This window comes from Trichomonas vaginalis, chromosome VI (genome assembly GCF_026262505.1).
Source record: "Trichomonas vaginalis G3 chromosome VI, whole genome shotgun sequence".
NCBI lineage: Eukaryota > Parabasalia > Trichomonadida > Trichomonadidae > Trichomonas > Trichomonas vaginalis.
In genome coordinates, this window is record NC_067208.1 from 13,665,345 (window position 1) to 13,691,573 (window position 26,229).

The 26,229-nt window shown below is 33.9% G+C and overlaps 10 protein-coding genes and 4 pseudogenes across 14 annotated transcripts, besides 1 other annotated feature; 4 read left to right on the forward strand and 10 right to left on the reverse strand.

The window, feature by feature from the left end:
* Positions 1 to 144: 144 nt before the first annotated feature.
* Positions 145 to 794, reverse strand: TVAGG3_0860190 (uncharacterized protein; the record flags this gene model as incomplete). The annotated part of the gene is made up of 1 exon (XM_001314968.1): positions 181 to 792. One exon carries the CDS (start codon positions 790 to 792, stop codon positions 181 to 183), a length of 612 nt encoding a protein of 203 aa, XP_001315003.1.
* Positions 795 to 1,111: 317 nt separating this feature from the next.
* TVAGG3_0860200 (uncharacterized protein) lies at positions 1,112 to 1,432 on the reverse strand (the record flags this gene model as incomplete). The annotated part of the gene is made up of 1 exon (XM_001314969.1): positions 1,112 to 1,432. One exon carries the CDS (start codon positions 1,430 to 1,432, stop codon positions 1,112 to 1,114), a length of 321 nt encoding a protein of 106 aa, XP_001315004.1.
* A 64-nt stretch (positions 1,433 to 1,496) lies between these two features.
* TVAGG3_0860210 (ubiquitinyl hydrolase protein) lies at positions 1,497 to 5,324 on the reverse strand (the record flags this gene model as incomplete). The annotated part of the gene is made up of 1 exon (XM_001314970.1): positions 1,497 to 5,324. The coding sequence occupies one exon, from the start codon at positions 5,322 to 5,324 to the stop codon at positions 1,497 to 1,499; it is 3,828 nt and encodes a 1,275-aa protein (XP_001315005.1).
* Positions 5,325 to 5,653: 329 nt separating this feature from the next.
* Positions 5,654 to 26,229: part of a mobile genetic element that runs on past the window's edge.
* On the forward strand, positions 6,125 to 8,148 carry TVAGG3_0860230 (annotated as a pseudogene). Its single transcript has one exon. A coding segment is annotated over exon 1 (2,024 nt).
* On the forward strand, positions 9,378 to 9,976 carry TVAGG3_0860240 (uncharacterized protein; the record flags this gene model as incomplete). Its single annotated transcript, XM_051249665.1, has 1 exon — positions 9,378 to 9,976. A coding segment is annotated over one exon (599 nt), but the record flags the coding sequence as incomplete, so codon positions are not given.
* TVAGG3_0860250 (uncharacterized protein) lies at positions 12,733 to 13,968 on the forward strand (the record flags this gene model as incomplete). Its single annotated transcript, XM_051249666.1, has 1 exon — positions 12,733 to 13,968. One exon carries the CDS (start codon positions 12,733 to 12,735, stop codon positions 13,966 to 13,968), a length of 1,236 nt encoding a protein of 411 aa, XP_051085141.1.
* TVAGG3_0860260 (uncharacterized protein) lies at positions 14,704 to 14,883 on the reverse strand (the record flags this gene model as incomplete). The annotated part of the gene is made up of 1 exon (XM_051249667.1): positions 14,704 to 14,883. A coding segment is annotated over one exon (180 nt), but the record flags the coding sequence as incomplete, so codon positions are not given.
* Positions 15,226 to 16,111, forward strand: TVAGG3_0860270 (annotated as a pseudogene). The gene has a single exon. A coding segment is annotated over exon 1 (886 nt).
* TVAGG3_0860280 (KilA, N-terminal/APSES-type HTH, DNA-binding family) lies at positions 17,156 to 17,746 on the reverse strand (the record flags this gene model as incomplete). Its single annotated transcript, XM_051249668.1, has 1 exon — positions 17,156 to 17,746. A coding segment is annotated over one exon (591 nt), but the record flags the coding sequence as incomplete, so codon positions are not given.
* TVAGG3_0860290 (organellar and viral DNA polymerase type B) lies at positions 17,835 to 18,251 on the reverse strand (the record flags this gene model as incomplete). The annotated part of the gene is made up of 1 exon (XM_051249669.1): positions 17,835 to 18,251. A coding segment is annotated over one exon (417 nt), but the record flags the coding sequence as incomplete, so codon positions are not given.
* TVAGG3_0860300 (organellar and viral DNA polymerase type B) lies at positions 18,857 to 19,177 on the reverse strand (the record flags this gene model as incomplete). Its single annotated transcript, XM_051249670.1, has 1 exon — positions 18,857 to 19,177. The coding sequence occupies one exon, from the start codon at positions 19,175 to 19,177 to the stop codon at positions 18,857 to 18,859; it is 321 nt and encodes a 106-aa protein (XP_051085145.1).
* Positions 19,918 to 20,578, reverse strand: TVAGG3_0860310 (annotated as a pseudogene). The gene has a single exon. A coding segment is annotated over exon 1 (661 nt).
* Positions 22,609 to 22,764, reverse strand: TVAGG3_0860320 (uncharacterized protein; the record flags this gene model as incomplete). The annotated part of the gene is made up of 1 exon (XM_051249671.1): positions 22,609 to 22,764. One exon carries the CDS (start codon positions 22,762 to 22,764, stop codon positions 22,609 to 22,611), a length of 156 nt encoding a protein of 51 aa, XP_051085146.1.
* On the reverse strand, positions 24,406 to 25,586 carry TVAGG3_0860330 (annotated as a pseudogene). Its single transcript has one exon. A coding segment is annotated over exon 1 (1,181 nt).

Genomic DNA, 26,229 nt, shown 5'->3' on the forward strand with positions numbered 1-26,229 from the left:
ATCCTTATAACATGTATCATTATAAAACATTTGTCACTTCTATTTTAATCTTATTCCAAAAGAACTTCAATGAAGAATTAATTAACTGAGGTTATTCTATTGAGTATCATATACATAAGTATATCTAGGAAAAATAATAGTATATCTCAATAATCAAATATACGTCAATGGTTTTAATATTTAAACAGAGTAATTATTAGCAATTTTTTCCATGGTTGGGGCCCAAAGCATTGGGTCAATGTTTGTTAAGTCAAGATTCATGATCATATCATAAACAACATTATCATTTGTATTTCTTTCAATATTTACACGCTGTTGGGTAATTTCAGCGTACATTGTTCTGAAAGCTTCTTCCATATCAGCAACCTCTTTATCAAGAGCTTGCATCTCGCTTTCAATTTCAAGATCTCTCTTCATAAGTGCAATTTCATTTCTTGCTGTGTTGATTGTACCAATACTCAATCTCTTCTTATTTGGCGATACTGAGTCAAGCTTCCTAAGGTATTTGTTATCCTCATCAACTTCTTCCTCAAATGAGCAATCTGAATCATCGAAATCTTGGCCCTGATTCTTGGCTGTATTGAGAGCAGCTTGAAATGTTGCCCACTCAGCATCACTTGATGAATTAAGTGGTGAATTGATTGGACTGTTGTTCTCTTTTGGATTCAATAATGAATTCATACTAACTCTGCGACCGAAAACCTTCGAGCGGTCGTTAGTTGGCAATGAAAAACGAGCTCTCCTCCTTTTATCTGGGCTCGTCAATGTGTTAGGGTTTGTGTTCTCGATCATTTTGGAATGATTTTATAGTTTTAAACGTACGGTATTTAAATTCTATCGGTAGAGATTTTATAACACATCACATTATAATACTATTTAGAATCAAGAAATATAAATATTTCTTCAAATATTTTTTGAAAATATTCATTATTTGTGCAAATTCTGAATTGAAATTATGAAACTTCTTCATGATGAATTAAATAATATGGAATTAAACATATATAGCATCTGAAGTGATGATATTCCACGCTAAATATAGCAAATAATTTAAAATTGAAAAGTAAATCACAACTAATATTTTTTATAAATAAAAAAAACAAACAATTATAAATTAAAAATACTGGATACTAGATGCGTAATCAAGGATTTTTCTAACTCTTGGATCATTGCATTTTATGTCTTTATAAGGAGGTCTCTTTGTAATCTTTGGTGTTCTGTTGTAACTTGAATACATAAAATCAACAAAACTCATAAATATGCTCAACCTAGTATAAACAGTCTGGCAATTTGCGTCTTTAATTTCAGAATCCTCAACAACAGGAGACAAAGCCAAATCAAGGCAATGTCGAACTGAAAAGTCTTGCTGATCATCTGTCAATTTGCAGAACTCAAAGATAAAGATAACATTACTCTTGAAAATGGACAAATCCATTGTTTGACAGAAAATTTGAGAGACCAAATTTGCCAATTCTGGTGAAGTTCTGAATTTCTCAAGTTTAATGATTTCTGTCATGTTTGAGAACGGTCAGGCGATTAAAGATTGTGTTTCCTACTGACCCGTCCTTGTTGACAATTGAAACGATAAGGTCAAAGAGATCATGAGGAGCTGGAATAATTCTCGATACGTTGAAAGCAATCTTGTTTAATGCGAACATGCATAGTTCTTCTGCATAAGGAATAGGATTATCAACTCTTTCTACTAATAATAAAAGAGTTTCGAAGATTGATGAAACAAACATTGGATCTGCAACATTTGCGGACATCATTAAAGCGGCTTCTTTTAGTTCTTCAACTGTAAATTGTGGTCCTGGGTGTAAATATCTGACTTCTTCTTTCTCTTCTTCTTCATATTCTGATTCTTGATCATCTTTCTGCTGCTTGTCATCTCCAGTTGTTTCTGCAAAGATGGTTGGTCTCTTGTCAACTTTTTCTTTATCTTCTTGCTTATTTTGGGAATTAATAATATCATTTGGAGCAAATTTCGCGGTATTTTGCTCTGATCCAGTCTTCTTATCATTATTTTGTGTATTTTGTTCATTATTGTCGGATTTCGGAACATTATTATTTGAGATATCAGAATTTTCTTCTGAATTCTTTGGATTTTCTTCATTTAGATTACTTGTATTATCTTTTGGTGCTTTATTTTCTTCTGAATTTTTATTATTTTCTTCTATTGTTTTTGTTTCGAAATTATCTTGACTTTCGTCTTTCAAATCAAAGGCTGATGGGCTTTTATGGGTTTCTTGTGATGAAAAAGAACTTCTATCTGATTTTGAATCTACCGAATTAAAATTATTCAATTCTTCGTTATTTGAGCCATTATCGTCAGTTGCATTTGATACCTTTGGTTTCTTCTTACCCTTCTTAGCCTTCGGTTTATTGAAATCTTTAGGGTAAAGTTTCTCATGTCCGAAATCTTCCGGAAGTTTTGCATTTGGACTCATAATGAACATGTTATCCATCAGATACTTGGCCAGTGTCTTCCATACTTCCACTGGTTTGTTACTTATCTGTGCAAGTTTCTTCACAAGTTTGAAATAACTCAAACAGTTGCCATTTCGAGCGTATTCCACGAAAGAAAGTATAATAGGTTCGATCTTAATCATATCTGTTGAAGCTATGACCGATCCGAAGACTTCTTGTAAGTAATATCTATTATCAAAAATTGTTGATTTGAAAATATCAACAAAATTCTCATTTTCCAGCAGTGGATCAGCATTATAACGTGCTACATCACAAATAATGAACATAATGTTCTGAACCATCAACGAATAACTTCTTTCTTCAAATTTGATATTATGAACCCAAATTATTAAAGAATCCATGATTGCTTTGTATCCCAAACTGTTGTATGTCTCCAGTTTACTGTCTTTTGCTTCTTCAATTGTGGCAACTGAGGCTACTAACATACCAACTGAACATGCGAACAAATCAACATGTTCTGGACGACTAAATATGCTCTTGTTGTCAATGATGAGCTTCAACAAGTACTTGAAGCCACCTGAAGTAAAGATATAAGTGATGTCTCTCCTGTTTTTCAGATTAATCAAGTGACTTAATATGTTCATTCGATAAAGGAGTACGTAAGGGTATTTTGTATCGAAGACCTCTTTCCAATTTGGTGTCTTCGATTTGAAAATGTTGCTTTCGGATTCAATTGTTGGAAGTAAATTCAAAACTGTCAATGCATTTTCGGATTCTTTGGAGTTGGCTTTGACTATATCGAATAACTTCCCAGAATACCTCGCTAAAACTGTTGTTGGGTACTCAGATTTCGACCATTTTCTTGCACCGTTGCCGAAAATCGGAGATTTTACGGTAATTTCTTCATTGGCCGTGAAGTGATGAATATCTGTTAGTGGATCTTCGCCTATGAAGAACTCGAGCTGATTAAAATCTGTATTCAAATAAGATTCAACTCTACGCTTGAAGAAATCAACTGTAGACCCGAATGGTATCATTATTGATCCTTTGTCAGTCGGTTTGATCGTAATCAATGGACTATACTCAAATTTGTTGCATTTTGGAGGATTTACCAAAATTGTTTCGATTTGGTATATTAAATTTGATATAGTTATTAATGATGCATTGGATACGTACTCTTCCATGATTTGGACTATCAAATTATCGATTAACTGATTATTTCTGCATCTCATGATCAAGTTCGTCATAAAAGTAGCTACTTCTGGATCATCGCTATTCTTTAGGACTGTAAGGATCGATTGGAACCCAACTAAATCAAAATTATCAAATTGATTATTATTATCTAAATTATTAATGAAAAGAAACAGAGAGAAAATAAAATCTGTCATCACATGGCTCTGAGAAACAAGCCAACTAAGGAGTGTATGCACTAAAGTTGTATCTATTATGTGATTTAAAATTAATTGGTTCAAAAACAAAGTAACAAGGCGGGAATCTTCAATAATAACTGGTTCTATTAATATTTTAAGCTTGTCAAACTCTTCTTTTGTTAAATTATGGTTTAATATCCTGCAAATTTTCAAAATTAGTTCAAAGAGTGGTCGTGATTCTTTCGGATCTAATTGTCCGTAATCCAGAACGTGTCCCAGATCATCCATTGTCGGTTCTTTCAATAAATTAAGTAAAACCAAAATATGAAAATATTTGTTTTTTCCTTTATGAAGTCCTGTATACGCATTTGAAATCACCGCCTGGGATATAGTTGGTGCCACCTTAGCATATTCGCAAATTGCGTAAACACAATCGATTTTTTCTTCACAATTTGACAAAGAAGTAATTAATTTGCATTTTGTTATATCCTCTGCCTTCGGTGCTACCTTAATAAGAAAATCTAATGCAGCTTTTGGATATTTCGGAGAATGAATAACGACTTCCCAAAAAACATGCATTTTTTCTTTCGGAATACTAGCAAAAAGTCTCGGCCAGTCCGCAAAAAATTTATCAATAATTGTTTGATGCTCGTTAACACAAACGTTCCAATATTTTTCCAATTGTTCATCAATGAATTGACCTGAATTCCACATCTTTATGAAAAACGTTACAAATTTTGGTACTAAGTCTTGATGTAAATCTGCGATTAAATGATCAACAACTTTATATTCATTTAATTTTTCTATTGTTTCTTGCGAAAAAGCGCGAAAACCTGTAAAGTTTTGAAGTGCTGCTGCCTTCTTTGTAATGGAATCAGAAATAGCGAATTCAAACATGAGTTGGGACAAAAATGTATTTAAATCATTTTGTTGCTCTTTTGGAACGTAGTTTTTAATAAATGTCATACTCTTTTCCAGATGTTTTTCGTTGTAATTTCCTTCTTTTTGAACTTGTATGGAATTAATTATCCTTTTTAAACCAATTGAAGCAATATCCGAGAGAATTGCTTTGCTTATTGTTGATGAACAGTCATGACAAAGCATAAGTAGGCGATTGATATTAGCTAACTTGATATTTTCGTCTTCATTTAAATATTCTGCAATTTGTTTGAATGGATTGACAGTAGTGAAATAATCGTTTTTGAGATAACTGCTTAGCCCTCTGTAGAGATCTAATATATCTAATACGATTATCTTTTTCGCTTCTTCCCATTGAGATTCAAAATCTTCAATTTCCCCAAGATATGATTTAAAATTAATATAAAAATCTTCTCCAAAATGCTTGTTTAGATATGTGGCAAGAACAAGTTTTGATAGAGCCATAGGAATTCCTTTTTTCGTTAATTTTGCATAATCTAAAAGTTTTAATGAAGAGGACAACGCTAAACGGGCATTCTTGATTTTTATTGATTGTAAAAATTCGTTGAGCTGCTGCTCAAATTCCAAATCGTTAGCTGTGCTGTCACTCATTTGTCAAAATTTTACTTAATAATTATTGATCGATCAAGTTTAAAGGTATTATTTAATAGATAATGGTAACAGAAGAAAAAAACATAAATATCAAGTATTGCAAAATCGATGAAATCTGAATTTGATAATAAATTCCAATAATTAGATTAAATCTTCATTTTTATTATAAATTGACTTTTAATTAAATTGAAAGTTTATTCAATTTGTTTCAGATCAATTGAATTGATTCAATCTGATCTGTTAGCTCAATTTTACTGAGATATTAGCAAATTGAAAAAAAAATGTTATACTCTATATCGTAATTCGATAGGGTTTTAATAAGGATGTAGAAAAAAAAAAAAAAAAAAAAAAAAGGTAGTGGGGCTTCCAGGCGCGTTGCGCCCTCTAGCCCTGAAGATGTTTAGTATAAATGAAGTTTTTATTCGGAGGGCTTCCAGGCGCGTTGCGCCCTCTAGCCCTGAAGATGTTTAGTATAAATGAAGTTTTTATTCGGAGGGCTTCCAGGCGCGTTGCGCCCTCTAGCCCATAAAAAATTTCTGAGGACGAGCCAGCCGTTGACTTTTTTGTAGAGCACTCAAAATAGTATAACTTTGTCCGGACAAGTAAGGGTCTATCGTCGCTACAGGAAAAGTTACAGGCGTTCCAAGGAAGTATACTTTGAGAAGCCTTTTTCCCCTTATAGAATGAGATAGGACGGTTATTTTACAAAACCGACAACACTTTGACCGAGTAGTTTTTTGTGCTGAACAAAAAGTGTCATATAAACATCTGGCAAAAACCGCTTTTTACCTTCACTTAAAATGCCACGTAAGCTACGTAAGAATATACGTAAGAGGAAGGGAGCATTGAAACATCCAATAGTAAAACTGACACCACAACAAAAGTTGCAACAACAAATGATGAATGACCCCACTATGTTGCAACAAATGTCAAGCAACCCTATGCTTTTAAACCGAGTTATTGGTGCACAGAGTGGAGGTTTAAGAGCGGCACTTTTAGCGAAAATGGCAGGCTATGGTGGAGCTGCAGACGGAACAGCTTATAACCCTCAAAGTCAAATGAATTTGAGTTCACTCAAAAATCAAATAGCAGATGTCAAAAAGTCAAACATAGACATACAGAAACAAATAAGTGAAAACGAAAAGAAACTAGAATATGACAGACACACAAAGAAACTCAATGAGTTAAACGTAGAGAAAAAGAAGAAAGAAGAACAACTGAAAGAACTAAGTACAGAGGAATATGCGAAAAAAGTGTCAGAAAAAGCAGCAGAAGTAGCAAAAATGGAACAAGATGTTATAAATTTGAAAAACCATACTACTAAATATAAAGTACTGAAAGATGAAGAGATAAAACAAAAAGCCATGAAGACATATATGGATAGCGATGAGTATAAAAAAGAAGTTGAAGCAAATGTAAAGGCAGAAAAACTTTTACAGTTGCAAAACCAAACCGTAGAGTATGAAAACTTAGCACAAGAAAGTAAAAATAACGACGCAGCCATGCAAAAGGCAATGAAAAGCGCAGAATATATAAAAGCTAATAATGACTGGTTAGATGCCCAAGCCAACGCCAAAGCAGCCCAACTTATAGGGTCAATAAGGACAAAAATACAAGCGGATGAAGACAGTTCAAATGAAGCTTTAATGAATGCTGACTTTAAGAATGCCTTCGAAGCTCTTCATAGTAAGGTGAAACTAGTGAACGACTTCTCATCTGGAAAGAAACTGAAGTCTGAAGGTTTCGACAAAGAGTTAAGAGAAGTAGCACAAAATATGACGAAAATAACAGATGCAGCAACGAGACAGGCAGTTCAAAGTGCCTATGACGCCGTTAGAGCAACTGTTGTGAAAAGTCAAGAAAAAGAGTTACAACAGACCAAAACAGACCTAGTAAATGCTTTCTTAAGAACGAAAAGTCAGGTAGGACATTACGCTGCAGATGGAACATATGTGCCAGCTGGTGGAACTTATATACCACCAAACCCTCCAAGAGAAGCACCTGCACCAGGACTACCTAGAACATTTACATCGTCACATGGACACAGACACAGGCATGCACAACAACCAGCACAACAACCAACAGTTCAAAATCCAGCACAACAACAACAACCAGCACAACAACCAACACAACAACCAGCACAGCAACCAACAGTTCAAAACCCTGCACAACAACAACCACAAACAGAGCAAGGACATAAAAGAAGTAGAGAACAAGGAAACCAAGAATTCTTAAAAATGCTTAAAGAAGAGTGTGGTTTCCCAGATACTGTTGACTTTAGTGACAGATATAAAGAAGCTATTGGAAAGTTCAAGGATGGAAATACTGACCCGAACCTATTTAGCTTTATGGCTCAGCACCAAAAACGGATATAATCTCAAACCTGGAAAAATACAAGCTCGCTAAGGGATATGATTTAATAGCATATCATCCAAATGACATGGATGAATTTACTCCGAGATATTTGATGTCAGAGCTAAATGACAATTCAACTTTCGTCATGAAACGCGTAAAAAATAGAGACGGAACGAAAGAACAAAAGCTTATGAATGCGGATGACGTAGATAGGGAAATGTTGAAAACGGTCTCGGAATATATGAAATGCCAGCAGATGAGGTACAAGAAACTCCACAGGAAGAAGTTCAGATACAACCAGACATGGAAGAAATAGTTCAGCAACAACAGCTAGAAGAGCCTGAAGGAAACGAACAAGTCACTCCTTTGGAAACTAACTTCACAGAACTAGATGAAGATTTGGAACAGCCGAAAAATCTTGACCCTCAACAAGAGTATGCGAGAATATGGAATATTTCCAAGAGTCTAAAAAAAATTCGGCTGACATAGTAGAAGAATATCGAAAAATGTTTGCCGACATACAAAAGACTCCAGCACCAGATGAAAATATTCAGCATAGAATGGAAGAACTGAAAAAAAATGTACACAAATACAACAACCCTTTTTACTTACGAGCATTTAACGTTCAATCTTCGGATGAACTCGGTGAAGATAAAAGGTTAAATTTCAAGAAAACATATAGAAATGAAACATTGTTTAAAGTTCATTCAGAACCTAGCCAAGATGGAAACAAACCTACTTTTGTTTCTGCAGACGATGGAACTACAATGAGATGGGGTCATAAAGCTAATCCAGATAGGTGGTTCATAAACTTACAACCACAATTCCAAGAAGTTGTAGACGCAATGGAAGTCAATGGTGAACCAGATATAGCTGGTATTTTCAGCGCGGCTTTAATGCCATTGAAAGATATGAAACATGCAGATATTTTGGACCAGTATGAAATGAACATGGCTGATGGAAATATAACACCTGACGTTCTAAAACATTTATCTCAAAGAACTACACAGAACCATAGAGATGGTATATTTGGTGAAGAGTTTAGAAAGAAAGTTAGGGAGGGAGAAGGAAGAGAACCTATTGTACATGACCTTGCAAATGAAAGTTTACAAAATGTCATAAAAACTTACTTTGCAGACAATGAAATGAGAAGGGATGAATATTTAAGAAAACTCAAATGGACAGTACCAAATGAAATGTTAGTATTGAAAAACATGTTCCTTGACAAAATAAAACCAACTACAGAAATAAACGACGCAAGACTGAAAGATTGGGTAAAAGCTTTCCCATTCACAAAAGATATAGTTGGTAACATGGAAAGAAAACCAGAATGGCTACAAAAACATATATTTGGAAACGAGCTTATTCCATATGGACAAGCACTGTTTGAAGCGCTTGAACCGGAAACTCAGGAAAGAGTCATGCAAACAATACGCGAAGACTCAAATACAGACTATGACAAAATCTTTCTAGGATATAGGTTACCTGAGATGGGCGACCAGAGCCAAAAGGCAAAAAGGACATGGGAAATTTGCAACATACTAGATGAACATAATGCAAAGATGCAACAACTTCAAGCAGAGGGCAATGAAGGAAAAGAAGAGTTAAAAACTCAGTCAGGAAGAAAGTAAAGCTTGGTCCACGTGGGTTCTATTATGACATATAAATCCAACTATTCTATATTTTTACTCATATGAAATGTACGCCGCTCAGAATATAACGCCAACAGTTTTGGATGCTATGAATGGAAATGTTTCCGAATGGTATAACGAATGCGACAATGCCATTAGAAGGTCAGAAATAGTTCCTGGAACTTACGAATATACAACTGCTGTTTCTTATGGAAACGTAGGTGAGTTTGGAGAAGGTTCTTCAACAACAGTAGATATTGCTTGCGACAGGTTTCATATTATTTCTATTGACAACTCATTCTTATACGTGGAACAAGACATTGAAATAAAACCTTCTGCCAAGTTGTCTGACAAGAAAGGTTGCAATGGAATTTTCTATGTCGGATACCAATATGCTCCAGAAGTTTTCATGGGATATAAGATATATTCTAACTCTGACTTAGTTCAAACAGTAACATGGGCAAACTATGAATGGTTCGCTTTGAGAAACTCAGTACAACCACAAGCTAGAGAACAAACAGACCAGTATGCAACTATTGAGAAAATAAGAAGACTTGACCCTAACGTTCCAGGAGTTTATGTTGACCTTTCTGGACAAACTGCAGCAGCAGTAACCAAAGTAAAACTGAAACTTAGAGTTCCTTTGTCATCTTTCCTCATCTTCAGGTTTTTAAGATACTTGCCAAACTGGGCAGGAAAAATTTCTATCGAACTTACTCCAAGCAAAAATAACTTAGTCATTGCACCAACACAAGACCCATTCACTCTTACAGAAGTAGTGGGAACAAATAAAATGTCATTCGCCGACTTTTGCAAAAACAAAGTTGACTTAGACTTTGGTTTCTCAAACCTCAACACTGAAGTAAACTATTATTTCAATGCTGCTGGAGATGCTTGGGACCCAGTTAAGTTCACATGCGAAAAATTTGAATGCAAGAGAATAGAAAGCAGACTTGCAGTCTATATGTTGGACCCAGATATTTCAAATGCTTTAGCTGCCAAATATATTGCAGTTCACTTATGTTCCCTATACACCAAATATCTGTCAAAGACTTTGCAGGTGAAGTTGGAAACCAAAGTGCTGACCCAGGTGCAAGAACAGATATTGCCTTAACAACTGCAATGAAACATGCAGATACTATGTTTGTTACTGTTCAGACGAACTATAAATGACTATTCTTGCTTCTACAACCCTGGTATTAATATACCATATAAACATAGATGGCAAATACTATCCAAGAAAGAATATTCTACAGTTGAGGATATGAGGTCATACAACTTGACATTAGATGCTATGAACTTTAACAAACAACTTCACAACAACCATTAACCCTGAAATGCAAAGTTCTATTATGCCATATGTGAAAGTATGGACTCATGCAGAGCTCAAAAAACTCAATATACAAATGGAGACCGTTCAAACTTTTGGCTTGGCATTCCATTTGCTGACTCAGAAGACTTTATGGGTGGTATTTCAACTGTTTGGTACAGTTCAAATACAATATACTGGTGACAGAGACGGTCCAAATGAATTGAGAGCAAAGAAGTTTACAAAACCAATAGCACTTTTCACGGAAGATGCTCTTTTGAAGATTCGTTCGATGAAACCTGCTGGGGCTCCTCAGATTGGCATAACGACAGCTTCCATCGAGCAGATTTTGGCAGCAGGTCAGTAAGTTGTTCTTGAACTGACTTCTCTCCGTCAAATATTGACAGTACGCCAGTTTTGACATAATATTGTATTATAAACTTTCCTTTAGTAATATCGGTCAGTTTTGAAGTTATATTTTTGTCTGCTTCAAGAACTTTCACCATTTCAGTTATACCAACTTTCTTTGCTTTATGAAAATATTTAGGTTCAGCAAAGACTGCTATTCTATAGCATTTTCCATTGTTTGTGTAAAGAACTATTCTGTCAATGTATTTGTATTGTTTGTGAGTATAAACTTTGTTCTGCTTCAATTCAATAAGATATCCGAATACGTCCATCTTTTTATTCTAAGTAAAATGTCATTTCCGAAAAATAGAAGCGTAAGTGTTTCAAAAGGTTTAATGGCGGTGGCAGACGTAAAGTTAAATTCACCAACTCAAACAAACAGTCAAAGTGTTGTTGTCAATGTCAAAGAAAGAGATGTTGAAGTGGGGAAACCATACGAAGACGAAGATGGTATAACAATAGTTCCTGTAAAAGAACAACCAACATATCCTGAAGTTAGCAGAGACTTAAGTTCTGTTGCAGATATTCGAAACGACTACCAACAACTTAAAGACAAACTTAAAACTCAGGAGAAGATTTGTCAAGCTTTGGGTATAATGTTAAACTTGGTCGAACACAACCCTGTAAAAGTGAACTCATATGTCATCGCACCTCATGAAATTTTGAAAGAACTATTGAAACTTTTGACAGAGGCAGATGATATAAACATCAAAGAAATAGAACCCGACGTTAGTTGCTGTGGTGTTTCATATAATGTCATTGACAAGATATACGTTATGAAAGGAGGTGAAACGTTGAACTTAAAATATAGTTTCCCAGACGTCATAAAAATATTTGACGACCACAACATTTCATTAAAATTTACTTGCTAAGTAAATGGCAGAAGACATAGTGGTTTATACTATTACGACTAAAAACCCTGAGTCATATAATTCTATAACAACAAACTTACAAAGTCCTCAAGGACGATATTGTAAACTAACCTTAAACACAATGACGACTAAAGCCTGTTTTGCTCTTTTGACACCAGAAGATTTTATTGTTGTGAATGGTAAAAAATACTCCTTTGAAGATACTTACTCAGATATACCACCAACAGGTTTTGTTGACTTATTTAATACTTTAAGGACGGATGTAACATGTGCTGCAACTAGAGCAGGTTTCATTATGTTTGGATGTCCGACTGAGTTTACTATAAACAATATGAGCTATAATACAAAACTTATTTCTGGTTTTTACTACCAACAGTTTCCTATAACAGGAAAAGGTGTCATACAAGGAATGTCTGTTCCATTGACTTTAAGTACACCTATTTTATATATTGTTTCAAACTTAGGTTCAAAGTGTTATTCGAATATCGACAGAAACTACTATGACCAAAAGATACTCATGCGTATAAACAACACTTTCTCTGCTGGTTTGCCTATTGTTCATTCGAATGCAGAGTTTTCAGCTTTAGTAAACTCAAACACTTTAGCAAACATAAACTTAACCTTAGTCGACGCAAACTTTGTTCCTGTAAAACTTTTATGTCCTATGTATTTGTCAATGACGGCAGAAAGTTTCGAATTGGAAGATGCAACTGGTGAAAGTATTGTATTACAAGAACAACTTCAACAACAAATAGCTCAAGAACAACAAATGCAACAAATGGAACAAGAAAGTCAAGAATAAAAAAATAATATTTTTTTTTATTTTTATAAAAATGTACAGAATAGATGTTTCAGATTTTTATGACTTCCAAGCATTCAGAAATATGTGTCCATTTCGAGACTATAACAAAGCAGTCGAGAATTTGAAACGTTTAGTCATTTATGTCGACTCTGCCCCAGAATGTTATGTTATGAAAGAATGGGATGTTGTCTTTAACAAACCAAGAGCAACCATAGTTTCAGAACAAGAATGTAGACAGAAACTTAAGAAAATAAAAGTTGTACAAGTTGGAATGAAGATGTTAGATGCTTGGGATATCTTATTGTCAAAGTTAGAAGATTTTTCAGTTCGTGGTATAAAGTTTTATACACCTTCTCCAAACTTCTATTCTATCTTCACTGGATATAAATACGAACAAGTAGAATGGAAAGAAAATATTATAGAAGCTTGGTTAGACCATGTCAAAGAAATTATATGCAATGGAAACGAAAGAGTCTATGAGTATATCTTATGTTGGTTTGCAAACATCTTACAATATCCAAGTGCTAAAAATGAAACTGCTCTCATTATAATTGGAAAACAAGGAACTGGTAAGAACACATTCTTTACAGATATTTTGTGCAAACTGTTAGAAGGTTATTCGAATCCGAATATGACAAACTTAGAAAACATCTGCGGTAAATTTAACTCTTCAATAGAGAATATGAAACTTATAGTATGTAACGAACTTCAAAGTATAGATACAACAAAAGTTTTGAACTCGGATGCTTTGAAGAGTCTTATAACAGACAAAGTTGGAGTTGTTGAAAGAAAATATAAAGACCAAAGAGTTTGTGAAAATGTTGCAAACTTCATTATGGTTTCAAACAATACTGTTCCGATGAAGTTAGAAAGTTCTGACAGAAGATATGTAGTTGTCAGAACGTCAGATTCTCATATGCAAGATACAGAATATTTTGACGACTTAGCAGAAACTTTGACACCTAACTTTTACAACCACTTGTTCTCATATTTCATGACATTAGATATTTCTAAGTTCAATCCAAGACAAATTCCATATACCGAAGAAAGACAAACATTGTTAGAAGCAAACAAGAGTGTATATGAACTGTTTATAGATGAGACTAACTTTGAGTGTTTAGATGAAAGGTCATTGTACGATTCATATAAACAATATTGTCAAGAGTATGGTTATATGGCAGCTTCTAAACGTACATTCTTGGCAAATGTCAAAAGTCTTTTAGATGTTCAGAACGGCGTATATACAAAGAAAAATTTTTCTGAGTAAATTTAAAAAAAATATTTTTATTTTATTTGAAATGTACGCTGAGTTTGTTGGAAAAGACCTAGATAACGAAAATAGATATGCGCTATTCTGGTTAGATTGTCCTTATGAAATGTATGAAAAAAAGGCTTTATATGAAGAATATAGAAAATATTGTTATGAAAACGATATAAGACCAAGCTCTAGAGAAAAATTCTATGCTGGTATAAAACATCTTTTCGAAGTTCGGAATGGCAAATATAGAAAGAAATAATTTTTATGAGTAAATTTTAAAAAAAATATTTTTTTATCCGATAGAAAAGATGACGAAATATATTTCAGTCAACAAGTACATGACAGAAGTCAAAGAAGAACTAGACCCATTCGCATATTTTGAATGTTTACTTCTACCATTTGAAAAGTCTACATTTGACAAAGTTTGGAACATCGAACCCGTTAAGTTTGCTATTGTGACTAAAAATGGTGCGAAATTTGAAGACTTAGACATAGAAGGTTTGTTAACAGTCAAAGAAAATTTTGACAGAAGGTTCTCAAACCTTAAAGAAGGCAAAGCATACAAACTTGTTATACCTTATGAACCAAAGAAAGCAGACGACTATGAATATTATGAGTCTAAGATAGTTGAAGTTCAAGGTAAATTGGGTAAAAAGATTTTAGAGTCTAAACCAGTGTTTGCTCCTAAAGAGGAAGAGAACATTGACATTGACCCAGAAATGTTCTAAAAATAAAATTTTATTTTTACATGTCAAATTTCTTTTTCTCTGGAACTGGCTCTGGTTCAGGTTCTTTCTTCTCTTCTTCTACTTTCTTCTCTTCTACTTTCTTTTCTTTCTTTTCTTTCTTTTCTCTCTTCTTCTTCTTTTCTGGTGGAGTTATGTCAAACTTCTCAGAACCATATTTTTGTAAAAGGTCTTTGTCCTTTAATAGCTCTTCTATTCTGTTTTCTATTTCATCTTCAAGAACAGCGCATGTGTCTTCTTTGCATTCTAAGAACTTTTGTTGGACTTCATCTTTCCAATCGGTGTCATCTCTGTCAACAAGTCTGTCATTGACAAATTTTAAGACTGCTCTTTGTAATGTTTTATGGTTCTTGTCATATTCCCAGAAACAGAACTTTAGAACAAATTCACCTTTCTTGTTTACACTATGTAAGATTTTATGGTCGACAGATGTTTTGCTGTCGAAAAGTTTGTCTCGAATATAGATAGCGAAATCGCTAGACATTTTCAAAAAGATAAAAATTTTAATTTTTCTAAAAATATGTTAGAAAAAAAGTTTGCTGACATTGACAAGAAATTTGAGAATGTTTTAAACAAGAACAAGAGGAAGTTGGAAAATGCTCAGATAAAACCCATACATGACAAGTTCTTATTTGCTCAGAATGGTATAACAGGTCTAATTGCACCACCTGGGTCGGGTAAGACTTTCACTTATCTTAAAATGGCTGCACAACAACAAGAACTAGATGAGAAGAACCCATTCTATGAGTTAGTAGTCATTTGTAGTACTTCTGGTCAATTCGACCAAACCGTCAATTCGTTCAAAGATATTATAAAGAAGTCTAAGTTAGTATGTATAAAGGATACTGAGTTGTTAGATTGGATAAAGAAGTACCAAAGAAGAGTTTTGAAGTACAATGCTATAAATGAGTATATAAATTCGAAGTTTAAAGACCCAAATGAGGAAATGCAGAGAATATTAGAGAAGAAACACTTCAGAAACAAACAGAAAGAGATAGAATACATTTCGAAGAAATTGCAATCTTACGATTGGAAGACATACCCTCATAGGTGTCTTCTTATCTTAGATGATTTCGCCTCTCATCCTTTGTTAAAGAACAGAGAACAAGATATGTGTCGAATTCTTAAGAAGCTCAGACACTTTAACATCTCAGTTGTCATTTGTGTACAGACAGCAAAGAGTTTAAGTAAGGATGTAAAGAGAATACTTACTGACATTATACTTTTCCCCGGATTGTCCGAAGACGATTTCATGGAACTTATGAAAGAGTCCATGGCAGGTAAGTTTGACAGACATGAACTATGGGAGAAGTACAAAGTCATACAAGACCCTCATACTTCTTTCAGAATTCATATCTACGCAAACAAAGTTCAAATTGTAAAAAGTCAATAAAAATAAATGTTTAGTCTTAGTAAGTCTGTTGTGGTGCTGGGGCTGTCGGTTCTTCTGGCTTTGGAATGGACTCGGTTGGTGGTACGTCGGACATTCGTTTGTGTCTTAACCGTCTTTGTTCTGAAAAAGTACAATATTGTACTGAATTTATACAACATTGTCTTGAAAAAGTACAATATTGTACTGAATTTATACAACATTGTCTTGAAAAAGTACAACATTGTCTTGAAAAAGTACAACATTGTTCTGAAAAAGTACAACATTGTTCTGAAAAAGTTCAAGACTTGTTCTGAAAAAGTACAGCTGTACTCAAATTTGAGAGACATTGTACTGAATTTATACAATATTGTACTTATTCAGTACAATATTGTCTTGAATAAGTACAATATTGTCTTGAAAAAGTACAATATTGTCTTGAAAAAGTACAATATTGTCTTGAAAAAGTACAACATTGTCTTGAAAAAGTACAACATTGTTCTGAAAAAGTACAACATTGTTCTGAAAAAGTTCAAGACTTGTTCTGAAAAAGTACAGCTGTACTCAAATTTGAGAGACATTGTACTGAATTTATACAACATTGTTCTGAAAAAGTACAATATTGTACTGAATTTATACAACATTGTCTTGAAAAAGTACAATATTGTACTGAATTTATACAACATTGTCTTGAAAAAGTACAATATTGTACTGACTCAGTATGGAGCTTGACCCCTTAGACGAAGCAATTTATCTAATTGAAATTAACGAGCTTGTTAAAGACTTCCTCAGGCAGAATGTAAAAGGCAAGCTTGAAAAATAAATGGTTCATCTACCCTACTTGTTTGAAGTTGTCAAAATACTCTGTTATTTTTTCCTTTAACAATGGCAAATCTTCTTTGAAGGTAAGTATTGTACAACCTTTAATATCATAGTGTGTTTGAGGTAACGTATCTTGAACTATTTGTTTCACATCTTCATTTGGTGTCATTGAAATCGGTAAGTTTTCGCGATAGAACCAATTTCTGTCAGATTTGTAAATCTTAGCAAGGTCGTAAAAGCTTTTGTTGTTTCTTCTGACTAAATGCAACATAACCATATCTCTGTCTTCTTCATTTTCCATCTCTTCAGTATAAATCATATACTTATAGTTCTTTTCCTTTCCTTTTGGTACCGAACGTGGTATTCTTTTCTGAAGGCTTTTGTCTTTTGCTTCAAGCTTGTTCTCTAGCTCTTCACGTTCTTGTCTATGAATTTCGTCAAGAAGTTTACAAACATACCATGAATAGCGAGCTGAAGCCCATTGTGCCACATTATTTACAAGAAGTCTATGTACATAATATCCTCTCAAACCGTTTGGCAATTTTTCACGATTTTCATAGAGTTTTGGCGACTGGGGTTTTTCTCCCACTCGCTGTTCTTCACGATTTTCAGAAAAAAGTATGTCTCGCTGTGCTTCATTTAATAGTTCAATAGTGCTTTGGTTCCTAAACCAGTCTTTAGGAAGCTTAGTATCTGGAGCAAAACATGCTGTCAAAATACTTTGCATTTGGTACATGTCATCTTTGACCGAACGAATGAGACGTAACTGTTTGTTATACTGTATGTACTCATATTCTTCATTTATAGCTTCATGGACTATAACTGTTGTTGTGTTCTCTGTTGTTGACATATCTGTCTTTACATACAAAATAAAAAAATAAAAAAAAATAAAATTAGCGTTATTTTCTATCTTGTATAAAAGACCAAAAATAAACGCTTTACATGTATTTTTCAGCAACTTCGTCAAACAATTTTATAGCTTTATCTATCTCATCTACTTCAAACGTTTCTTTTCCTTTCGTGGGAGCACCATACATTTTCTCAAACTTTTCAAGCAGTTCTGTTTCAGCAGCTCTCATATCGTTAACAAACGCAACCTTAACTCTATTGACTATACTGTCATATCTTTGAGTTATATTAAATGTTCTTCCTATCTTATATCTCTTTGTATTGAAGTCCTTCGGTTTCTGAACGATGTAAAGTAAGCCTTCACTGCAACGTTCCGTATCGAACGAACCATATGTTATGAAATTATATCCAACAACTGGGTCAATCCAGAACAAAACTACTGGTATAAGACTTTTGTCTATAAGATATGCTCTTGTTCCATAGAATCTTACCGATATCATAAGCTCAGGATTTCTTGTCAAAATTTTCTGAGTTGAAGCATTTTTAACCCAGTCGTGTGCTTTCTTTCCTTCAGATAGTGTTAAAATGTCTGACAAAGAATATTTTTTGTATTTCTTTGAGTATCTTACGTTTAAATCACCTATTCTAACTATTTTGGTCTCATTGTCTATCTTTTTAACTGTTTCAAACTCAACCTTTAACATTTCTGTTCTTACATACAAAATAAAAAAAATAAATAAAATAAAACTAACTTTATTTTTATTTTTTCTATCTTAAGGAAATTCATGAAATTTCATAGAATTTTTTTACGAAGTGTAAAAGTTCTCTTCGTCAAAAATAACAGTTATATAATGAAATTTGGTCATTTTTTCAGCAAAAATATATTTTAGGTGAAGAGGTGAGATTTCACCTGTTTTTTCACCTCTTTTTTCACCTCTTGAATTTTGTATAAAAGATATGATTTCATAGAATTTTTTTACGAAGTGTAAAAGTTCTCTTCGTCACTCATAACAGTTATATAATGAAATTTGGTCATTTTTCAGCAAAAATATATTTTAGGTGAAGAGGTGAGATTTCACCTCTTTTTTCACCTCTTTTTTCACCTGTTATTTTATAAGCGTTTTACATGAATTGTATGATGTATATTTGAAATCCTAAACAATTTTGTGGCTTCTATTTCTTCTTTTAGTACATCGAATGTTTTAACAATGCCGAATGTTTCTTTATATTTCTTCTTGACATCTGAAAGAAGGAAATCTTCTGCTGTTGGATAGTTTTTGTTCAGAAATTCTAACATGTCCATTTTATCTTCTGCTGGTTTTTCTGCTTCTTTCTTTAAATCTGCATAGTCGTTTCGCATACGTTCTATCTCTTTGACGGAGTAGTTATATTTCCTCATTGCTGCTTTACATTTTGAACATTGCGGGTTCATTTTTGCGTTATATTCTGAAACCTTACCTGCTAAAACAACTAAGGCGTCAATGGTTTTCTTTAACTCAAAAGTTGCGGGTCTTATTTGTTCATTCCATATCTTACCTCTTCTATCTTTATCTCTTATCTGCCATACACATTTTGCAACTAACGAAACAAAGTTGTCGTAGGTCTTAAACTCCCCAGATTTGTATATGTCAGAGATGTTCTTATATACCATATCGCAATCTTTGTCCATGACTTTGTGGTTGCAATGAAATCCAAGAAACTCATAGTTAACCTTTCGTATGAACTTCTTTATTTCTACTGAGTCAGTTGCTTTGACTTCTATTTCATCGAATTCTGGAATAGTAGCTTTTGTTGTTGGATTTCAGGAAGTTTAGGTAGATGGTCAATAATGTCCTGCATTTCATAAAGATACTGTTCATTTGTTTCATCTTTCGCAGTGCAATCTAAATCTCCTTGAGAAGTTCTTGCTTTATCTTCTGGATTTCTGTTTCGAAAGTATATGAAGAAGGAATGAAGTTTTTCATCTCTACTAACATTGAAGTTGGTTCATGACTAACGAGTTTGGTGCTGTTGTTGCTAACATGTTCTTACAATAAAAATAAAAAAATATTTTTTTAAAAAACAACTTTATTTTTATTTCGGGAAAATTCATGAGGTGAAAAAAGAGGTGAAAAAAAGGTGAAATCTCACCTCTTCACCTAAAATATATTTTTGTCGAAAAAAATGGTTCATTTACTCACAATATTTTTGTACAAAACAACCCCAAGCTTTTAACCTCTCTTCTGCAGCTTCTAATGCTATCTTAGCGAGTTCATATTCTCTAAATTCTCTCTTTAAATCTTCTTGTTCCCATTGGTCTAGTTCGTATGGCGAGTCTCTATAACCAGAACATATCTCACGTTCATGTTCTATTTGTTTTTCATGCATTTTTCTAACTTCTTCTTCGAACAAAGGTTTAGCATTTTCTACTGTATCTTCAAGTTCTTCTTCATCTAACTTCTCATGAACTTTCTTGTCTATGGAATCCAAAATTTTCCAACTGCTATACAATATTTTGGAGAAGCCCACATTGCTATATAGTTTACAAGTCTTGGGTCTACATACGTTCCTCTAACCTGTTTGATTTCATCAGGAATTCCTGCATGAACTGTGTATAAAAAGCAACCCGCGGAATTCGCGGGTTGGTATATTCTTCACAAAATGCCTCAAAATACTCTTCCCAGGACTTATTTTCCAACAACCTTCTAAAGTCCTTCCTAAACTGCTGACACATATTTGTTGCATTTATATAACCATCCTTGTCTCTACGTAAGACTTCAATACCGTTGTAAGTGCCTTTTGTGAATGTTTCGCCATTAGATTTGTTCGTGAACGTTTTTGCTTCGACTGTCATTTCTGTTCTTACAATAAAAATAAAAAAATATTTTTGAGTGGCTTAACCGTCGGACATTCGTTTGTGGCTTAACCGTCGGACCACAACGATAAAAATCTCGACAAAACATTTACGAAGAAGTCATGACAAAACATTTACGATGAAATCATGACAAAACATATACGATGAAGTTTATTTCCTGTGTTGTTGTCAAAATGTCATGTTGTCACACTTTTTCAAAAAGATGTTAGTTGACCGAGTGACCTGGTCGCCTAAAATATATTTTTTTCTATCTTAAGGAAATTCATGAAAATTCACCTGTTGAATTTTGTATAAAAAGCAACCCGCTGTTTTCCGCGGGTTGGTATATTCTTCACAAAATGCTTGTTTTGAGGTCGAGCCACTTTTGGCTCCACCTCTTTTTTCAACCAAAAACTCATTTTTGTCGAATTCAGCACAAAATTCATGAAAATTCATGAGGGTGAAAAAACAGGTGAAAAAAGAGGTGAAATCTCACCTCTTCACCTAAAATATATTTTTCAATACTTTTTCAGCACTTCTCCGTAGTTATATATGAAAGACAATTCGAGATAAAAGTCGTAGTACAATGGAACAATATGTTGCACACCATTTGTTGTGAACCAAACTTGAAAGTCAGAGAAACTGTTACTAGGTGGTTCGGGATGAAATTTCTTCATCTGATATAGTCCTACCAGCATTTGTAAAGATATAGTCTAACGGTTTTGTATCTGCTACTTTTGTTCTTTGTTTTTCAACCTGAAGCATTTAATATATGTAAAAATATACTGTTTTAAAAATGTTTTAAAATGGTATGCCATATAGCTTCTTGAATTTGTTAAGAAGTATTCGAACGTATTTTCCATCTGTATCTCTAGCGTTTACATAAGCATAGCCATCCTTAGTAAAATATACTTGTAATTTTCTATAGTTTACGCCGGTATAAAAGTAGAAAGAGTCTTGTTCTTCGCTATAGTAGTAAAACTCAAACGTATGCTTACCATAGTCTGTAATTTCAATTGCTTCATCTTCTAGTTCGTCGACAAATTCGAATACTATATCTCCAAATTTGCCTCTGTTCTTATTGTTTTCAGAACAAGTGACCCAGCGTAAGTTTTCAAGTCTATTGTCGTTTCTTATATGGTTTATATGGTCTACAAAAGGTAAATTGTTAGGGTTCGGTATAAAATGAGTTGCAATGACAATATGTTTAAAATAGCATTTCCCACCAATCCTCATCCTAGCATATCCGTCATTTCGCTCACATTCGCTTAAAACTCTTTTTGTCTTTTTGTTTCTGACTTCAAATGACTCACAACAGTGAATTTCATATTTCTCATCTAACAAACAAGTTTCCCAATGGTCCTTTCCGACAGACTCAGCGTACATTTCAAATAAAATAAAAAAAATATTTTTTTGAAAAAAATACTGTTTTACTTTACTTAACATAACCACCAGCTACCATAAGTCTTTGACGCCAACCCATACCAGCTAATGAAGGTTGACTTGGTTTAGTTTGGAAACTAAACTTTGGTTTTGGTTTATCTTCAGTTTTTGGTTTTTCTTCTTCTATCGGTCTTTCGTCACTTTTCGGTTCCTCTGACTTTACTTCACTTGCAGGAACAGTTGTGTCGTCAACATCTTCATAAATATCATATGCCATTGTTTTGTTTTCCTTTCAACTTTTTGTGTTGTTGTAAAGTTTAGAATATTTCGACTCTAAGTCAATGAGATGTTCTATAATGAACTGTTGGTCAGTGAAGAATACCTTCCCATCGTTGTCTCGAAAATTCCTTCCGACTTCAATATTTATTTGTGAGAGTCTGTTTCTTTTTGAGATACTGCCGTTCCATTTCTATGAAAAGTGACTTTGTAGTTAGGGTTTGTATTTCCAGACCTGGCACTTTCTATTATTGAATTTTTCTTCATCTGTAAGTTCTTTGACAGGTTTTGACAATGGTTCTGAACTTTTTGTTTGTTGGTGTCAAATCTACCGTTTCAACTTCTTCGGTCATTTCATCTCAGTAAAAATTTTAGTTTGTTTTGTTTTCAACTGGTTGTTTAGGTTTTTTAAGTCGGTCTAAAACTTCCTGAGGTATAGGAAGAACTTGACAAACACGTGGTTGTGTAACTGCTGGAAGCCGACAAATCCATCTTGAACCCATTTGTCTCAATGCTGTATTGTTCATTCATCTCAGTAAAAAATTTACATTCCCCACGTTTGAGGCGGTTGTGTTGGTTATTGTTTACCCATTGTTGTGCATGGTTATATCCTCTGTTTAAAGAATCTTTCACCTTGGTCCATGTAGTGTCCCTGCTTGGTTATAGTAGTCATTGCTTTGTTATAATAGTTTCCTGCTTCTCTTCCTACATTGTCCATCCATCCTTGAACTTTTCCTCTTGTTTCAGGATTTGGAATAAGATTTGTTGCATCTCGTGCTACATCCCAACCTTTCTGTACAGTTTGTATAATAGGTTGTGCTTTCTCTTTCAGTATACCTAATGTACTCAAAATCTTCCTTCCAACTCCAAAAACCTCTGGCTATTGTTCCCACTGCGGGCAAAAATCTGGATGCAACTCCTGCTAATGCGCCAAATAAACCCATTTCTTACAGGGTAAAAATGACGAATCCAAACAAGACCCTATGTTTCTAAAGCGACAAAGAAAGCACTCATGATAAAAATCTTTAGTTCAACACCAAATGCTTGTTTATGGATATCTTGGAAAACATTCCGAGGTATAGAGAAGATGGACCACCATACTGGTTAATATTTGTCGGTCAAAACACAAGATACTGTGAAGCCATACCATTACAGTCCAAAAATATTTTTAGATGTGAAAACTGCTTTGACAATATTCGTTGACAAATACCATCCAACAAAAACTGACATCTGACTGTGAAAGTTCTTTCAATCAGACGATATTAAAAACTATCTGCGTTCAAAAAATGTAAACCAATATTTCATTGTCGACCAAAACCATTCTGCTCTTGGTGTCATTGACAGTTGTATAAAAATCTTAAGAGACTAAACCAACCACAAGGTGGTGAGGTAGATGAAATGTCATATGACGACAAATATAGACACTTCTCCAGGCAAAGATGAGACAAGTTTTAAATATTTACAATAGCGTAAACAAAAAGGTTTGGGAAACCACTCCCCCGAAGAAATGAAAAACAACCCGACTTAGAGAAAGACTATATATTTAATAGTTTTATCAAAAGAGACAAACAAGAAAGAATGCCAGGCTTCAAACTTAAGAAAGTGACAAAAGTAAAAATAGAAATACCTAAAACGCGACCCATATGAAAATACTATTGACTATGACAACAATGGGAACTCGACAGGTACTCACCTTTCGTGTTTCGTAAAATAGAAGAAAGTATACAAGAGAATATTATGAAGAATTTTAGGCAAACATGGCAAAATGTACAGACTGCAAGCAGAAGATAAAACTACTATTGTCAGACCTCGTTTCAAACTTGTCAAAGTTCAAGGTGGTATACTTTCAAAGACAGTTCCTAACAAATATAAGACAACTCCTGACGAATATGCTAAAAGAAGTTGAAAAATGACGACTAAGCAATTCTATACATGCGTAAACTGTCATGTAAGGTGGCATGTAGTCTTTACTTTGTCCCGTTGTTTGCGTAACCCTGAACGCGATGTGTATGGCTTCCTCCTACCTCAGTGTTACTCCAGTAACAATTTATAGGCAAACTTAACGTCCTCTTAACATCATATCCTTTACCCTTTGTCATTTCCTGACCAATCCCAAAATCTATGACTATGCAAACCTGCTTCAGATGTACTTAAATTTATGTAGTGACTGTGCGCAGGTAAATTTGCACCTGAAATCGTTTTACTTCCGCCTGTTTCCTTTGAAGAGTTTGCACAATACAAAACCTGTCGACTATTTGAGTCCAAGTTCCAAAACCAAGTACTACTTCTGGTTTGGTAGAGTTCATTGACGTGTAAATAGAACCTATAGGATATAGTGTTTGAAGTATTTCTGTCTTTAACGTTTGAAGCTCTGTTTTGTCAGCTTTTTTATCATATAAATCTTGAGCAGTGAATTTAACTTTGTTTTCATCCTCCATGACATAGACATTTCTACATTTAATGTCTTTATCCGATGTTAAACCTTCTGGAAAGTTAGGAGGTTTAAAATATAATCCACCCCACAGTTTTTTCAATCGTTCCTAAAATACTTTCTATACCAACAGTTGAGAAGAAGTTATGTGTATGTCCAACGTCACTTTTACTGTTTAAGGTTTCTTGTAAGTTTGTAATATTTGCAATGGTATGTGTATGTCCAACGTCACTTTTACTGTTTAAGTTTTCTTGTAAGTTTGTAATATTTGCAATGGTATGTGTATGGTTCTTATCCGCTTTAAGGTCTAAACATCCTGAAACCCACCCTGTATTGGCTTTACCTTCTAAAATCTTCGATGTCCGTTCATGGTACCATTCAACCATTTTTTTAAATTTCTTCATCTTTTCAATCCACATATTCCTTATTTGCCTTCTTCACTAACGCACTAGCCATAAGTCCTTATCTACTTTCTCCTCTAACTCACTGTTGACATATGTTTTGTCAGCTTTCTTTTCAAGGCTAACGTTTAAGTCTGTTATTTCAGATATAGAATGTGTATGTCCAACGTCACTTTTCCTGTTTAAGGTTTCTTGTAAGTTTGTAATATTTGCAATGGTATGTGTATGAGTCTTTTTAGAATATTCTTTGTCAGCTCTTGTCACTTCACTTGACATTTTATTGTCAACATATGTTTTGTCCGCTAGTTCAGGATGAGTATGTTTTTTGTTGCATATGTTGCATCTGCTCTGTCATGTTCTTCTTGAACTTTTTCAATGACATACTCTTTGTCAGCTTGTTGTCAATATCTGCTTTCAAAAGAAGTTCTTTTATAGGCTTCTCGTTTAAAGTTCCTTTTTTTGGATTTACACAGACAGTATGGTTCTTACTGTCTTGAAACAGAAACTCGTCTGTCATTGGGTTTATCGTCAGTTTTAAGTTTCCTTCTTTCAATGACTCAGATATCTTAGAATAGTTTGAAAAGTTTGTTGTGTTCTTATTTAGAGCTTGCAAAATGAGTTGTCGGTTGTGTTTTATTTTCTCATAGACGCTGTTTCTTTCGACATTTTTATTCTAGATAAAATATGCTTCCAATAGAAAAAGAAAATTCAAGAGTTGCTACAACTAAACCATTAGATGAACTTTTTACTAATGTCGGTCAAAAGTTTGAGACAGAGACCGTAAAGCATGAAGGCTATCGTTTTGACTACCCATTAAGATGGCTAAGAGACCCATCTGTCAAAAAGCTATTGGCTTTCGTAGAATGAAGTTTGTGTCTGTAGAAGATAAAAGTTTTCCATTTATTGTAAGGTTTCATATAGATTATATATCTGAAGGGAAACGAAAAATGTGGGAAGAAATTGAGCTAATACAAGTTGACCTTTCATCTTCTCTACAGACTGCGTTAAAAAATATAGAAGATAAAATAAATTCATGTTATGCAAAATATGCTGATGAATATGCAAATACCGAGAGCACACTTTATGTGAGAATTGTATATGACAAACAAAATTCACAAGTGTCATTTCAAATCTACGAAGACAATCCAAAGAAAGACGAA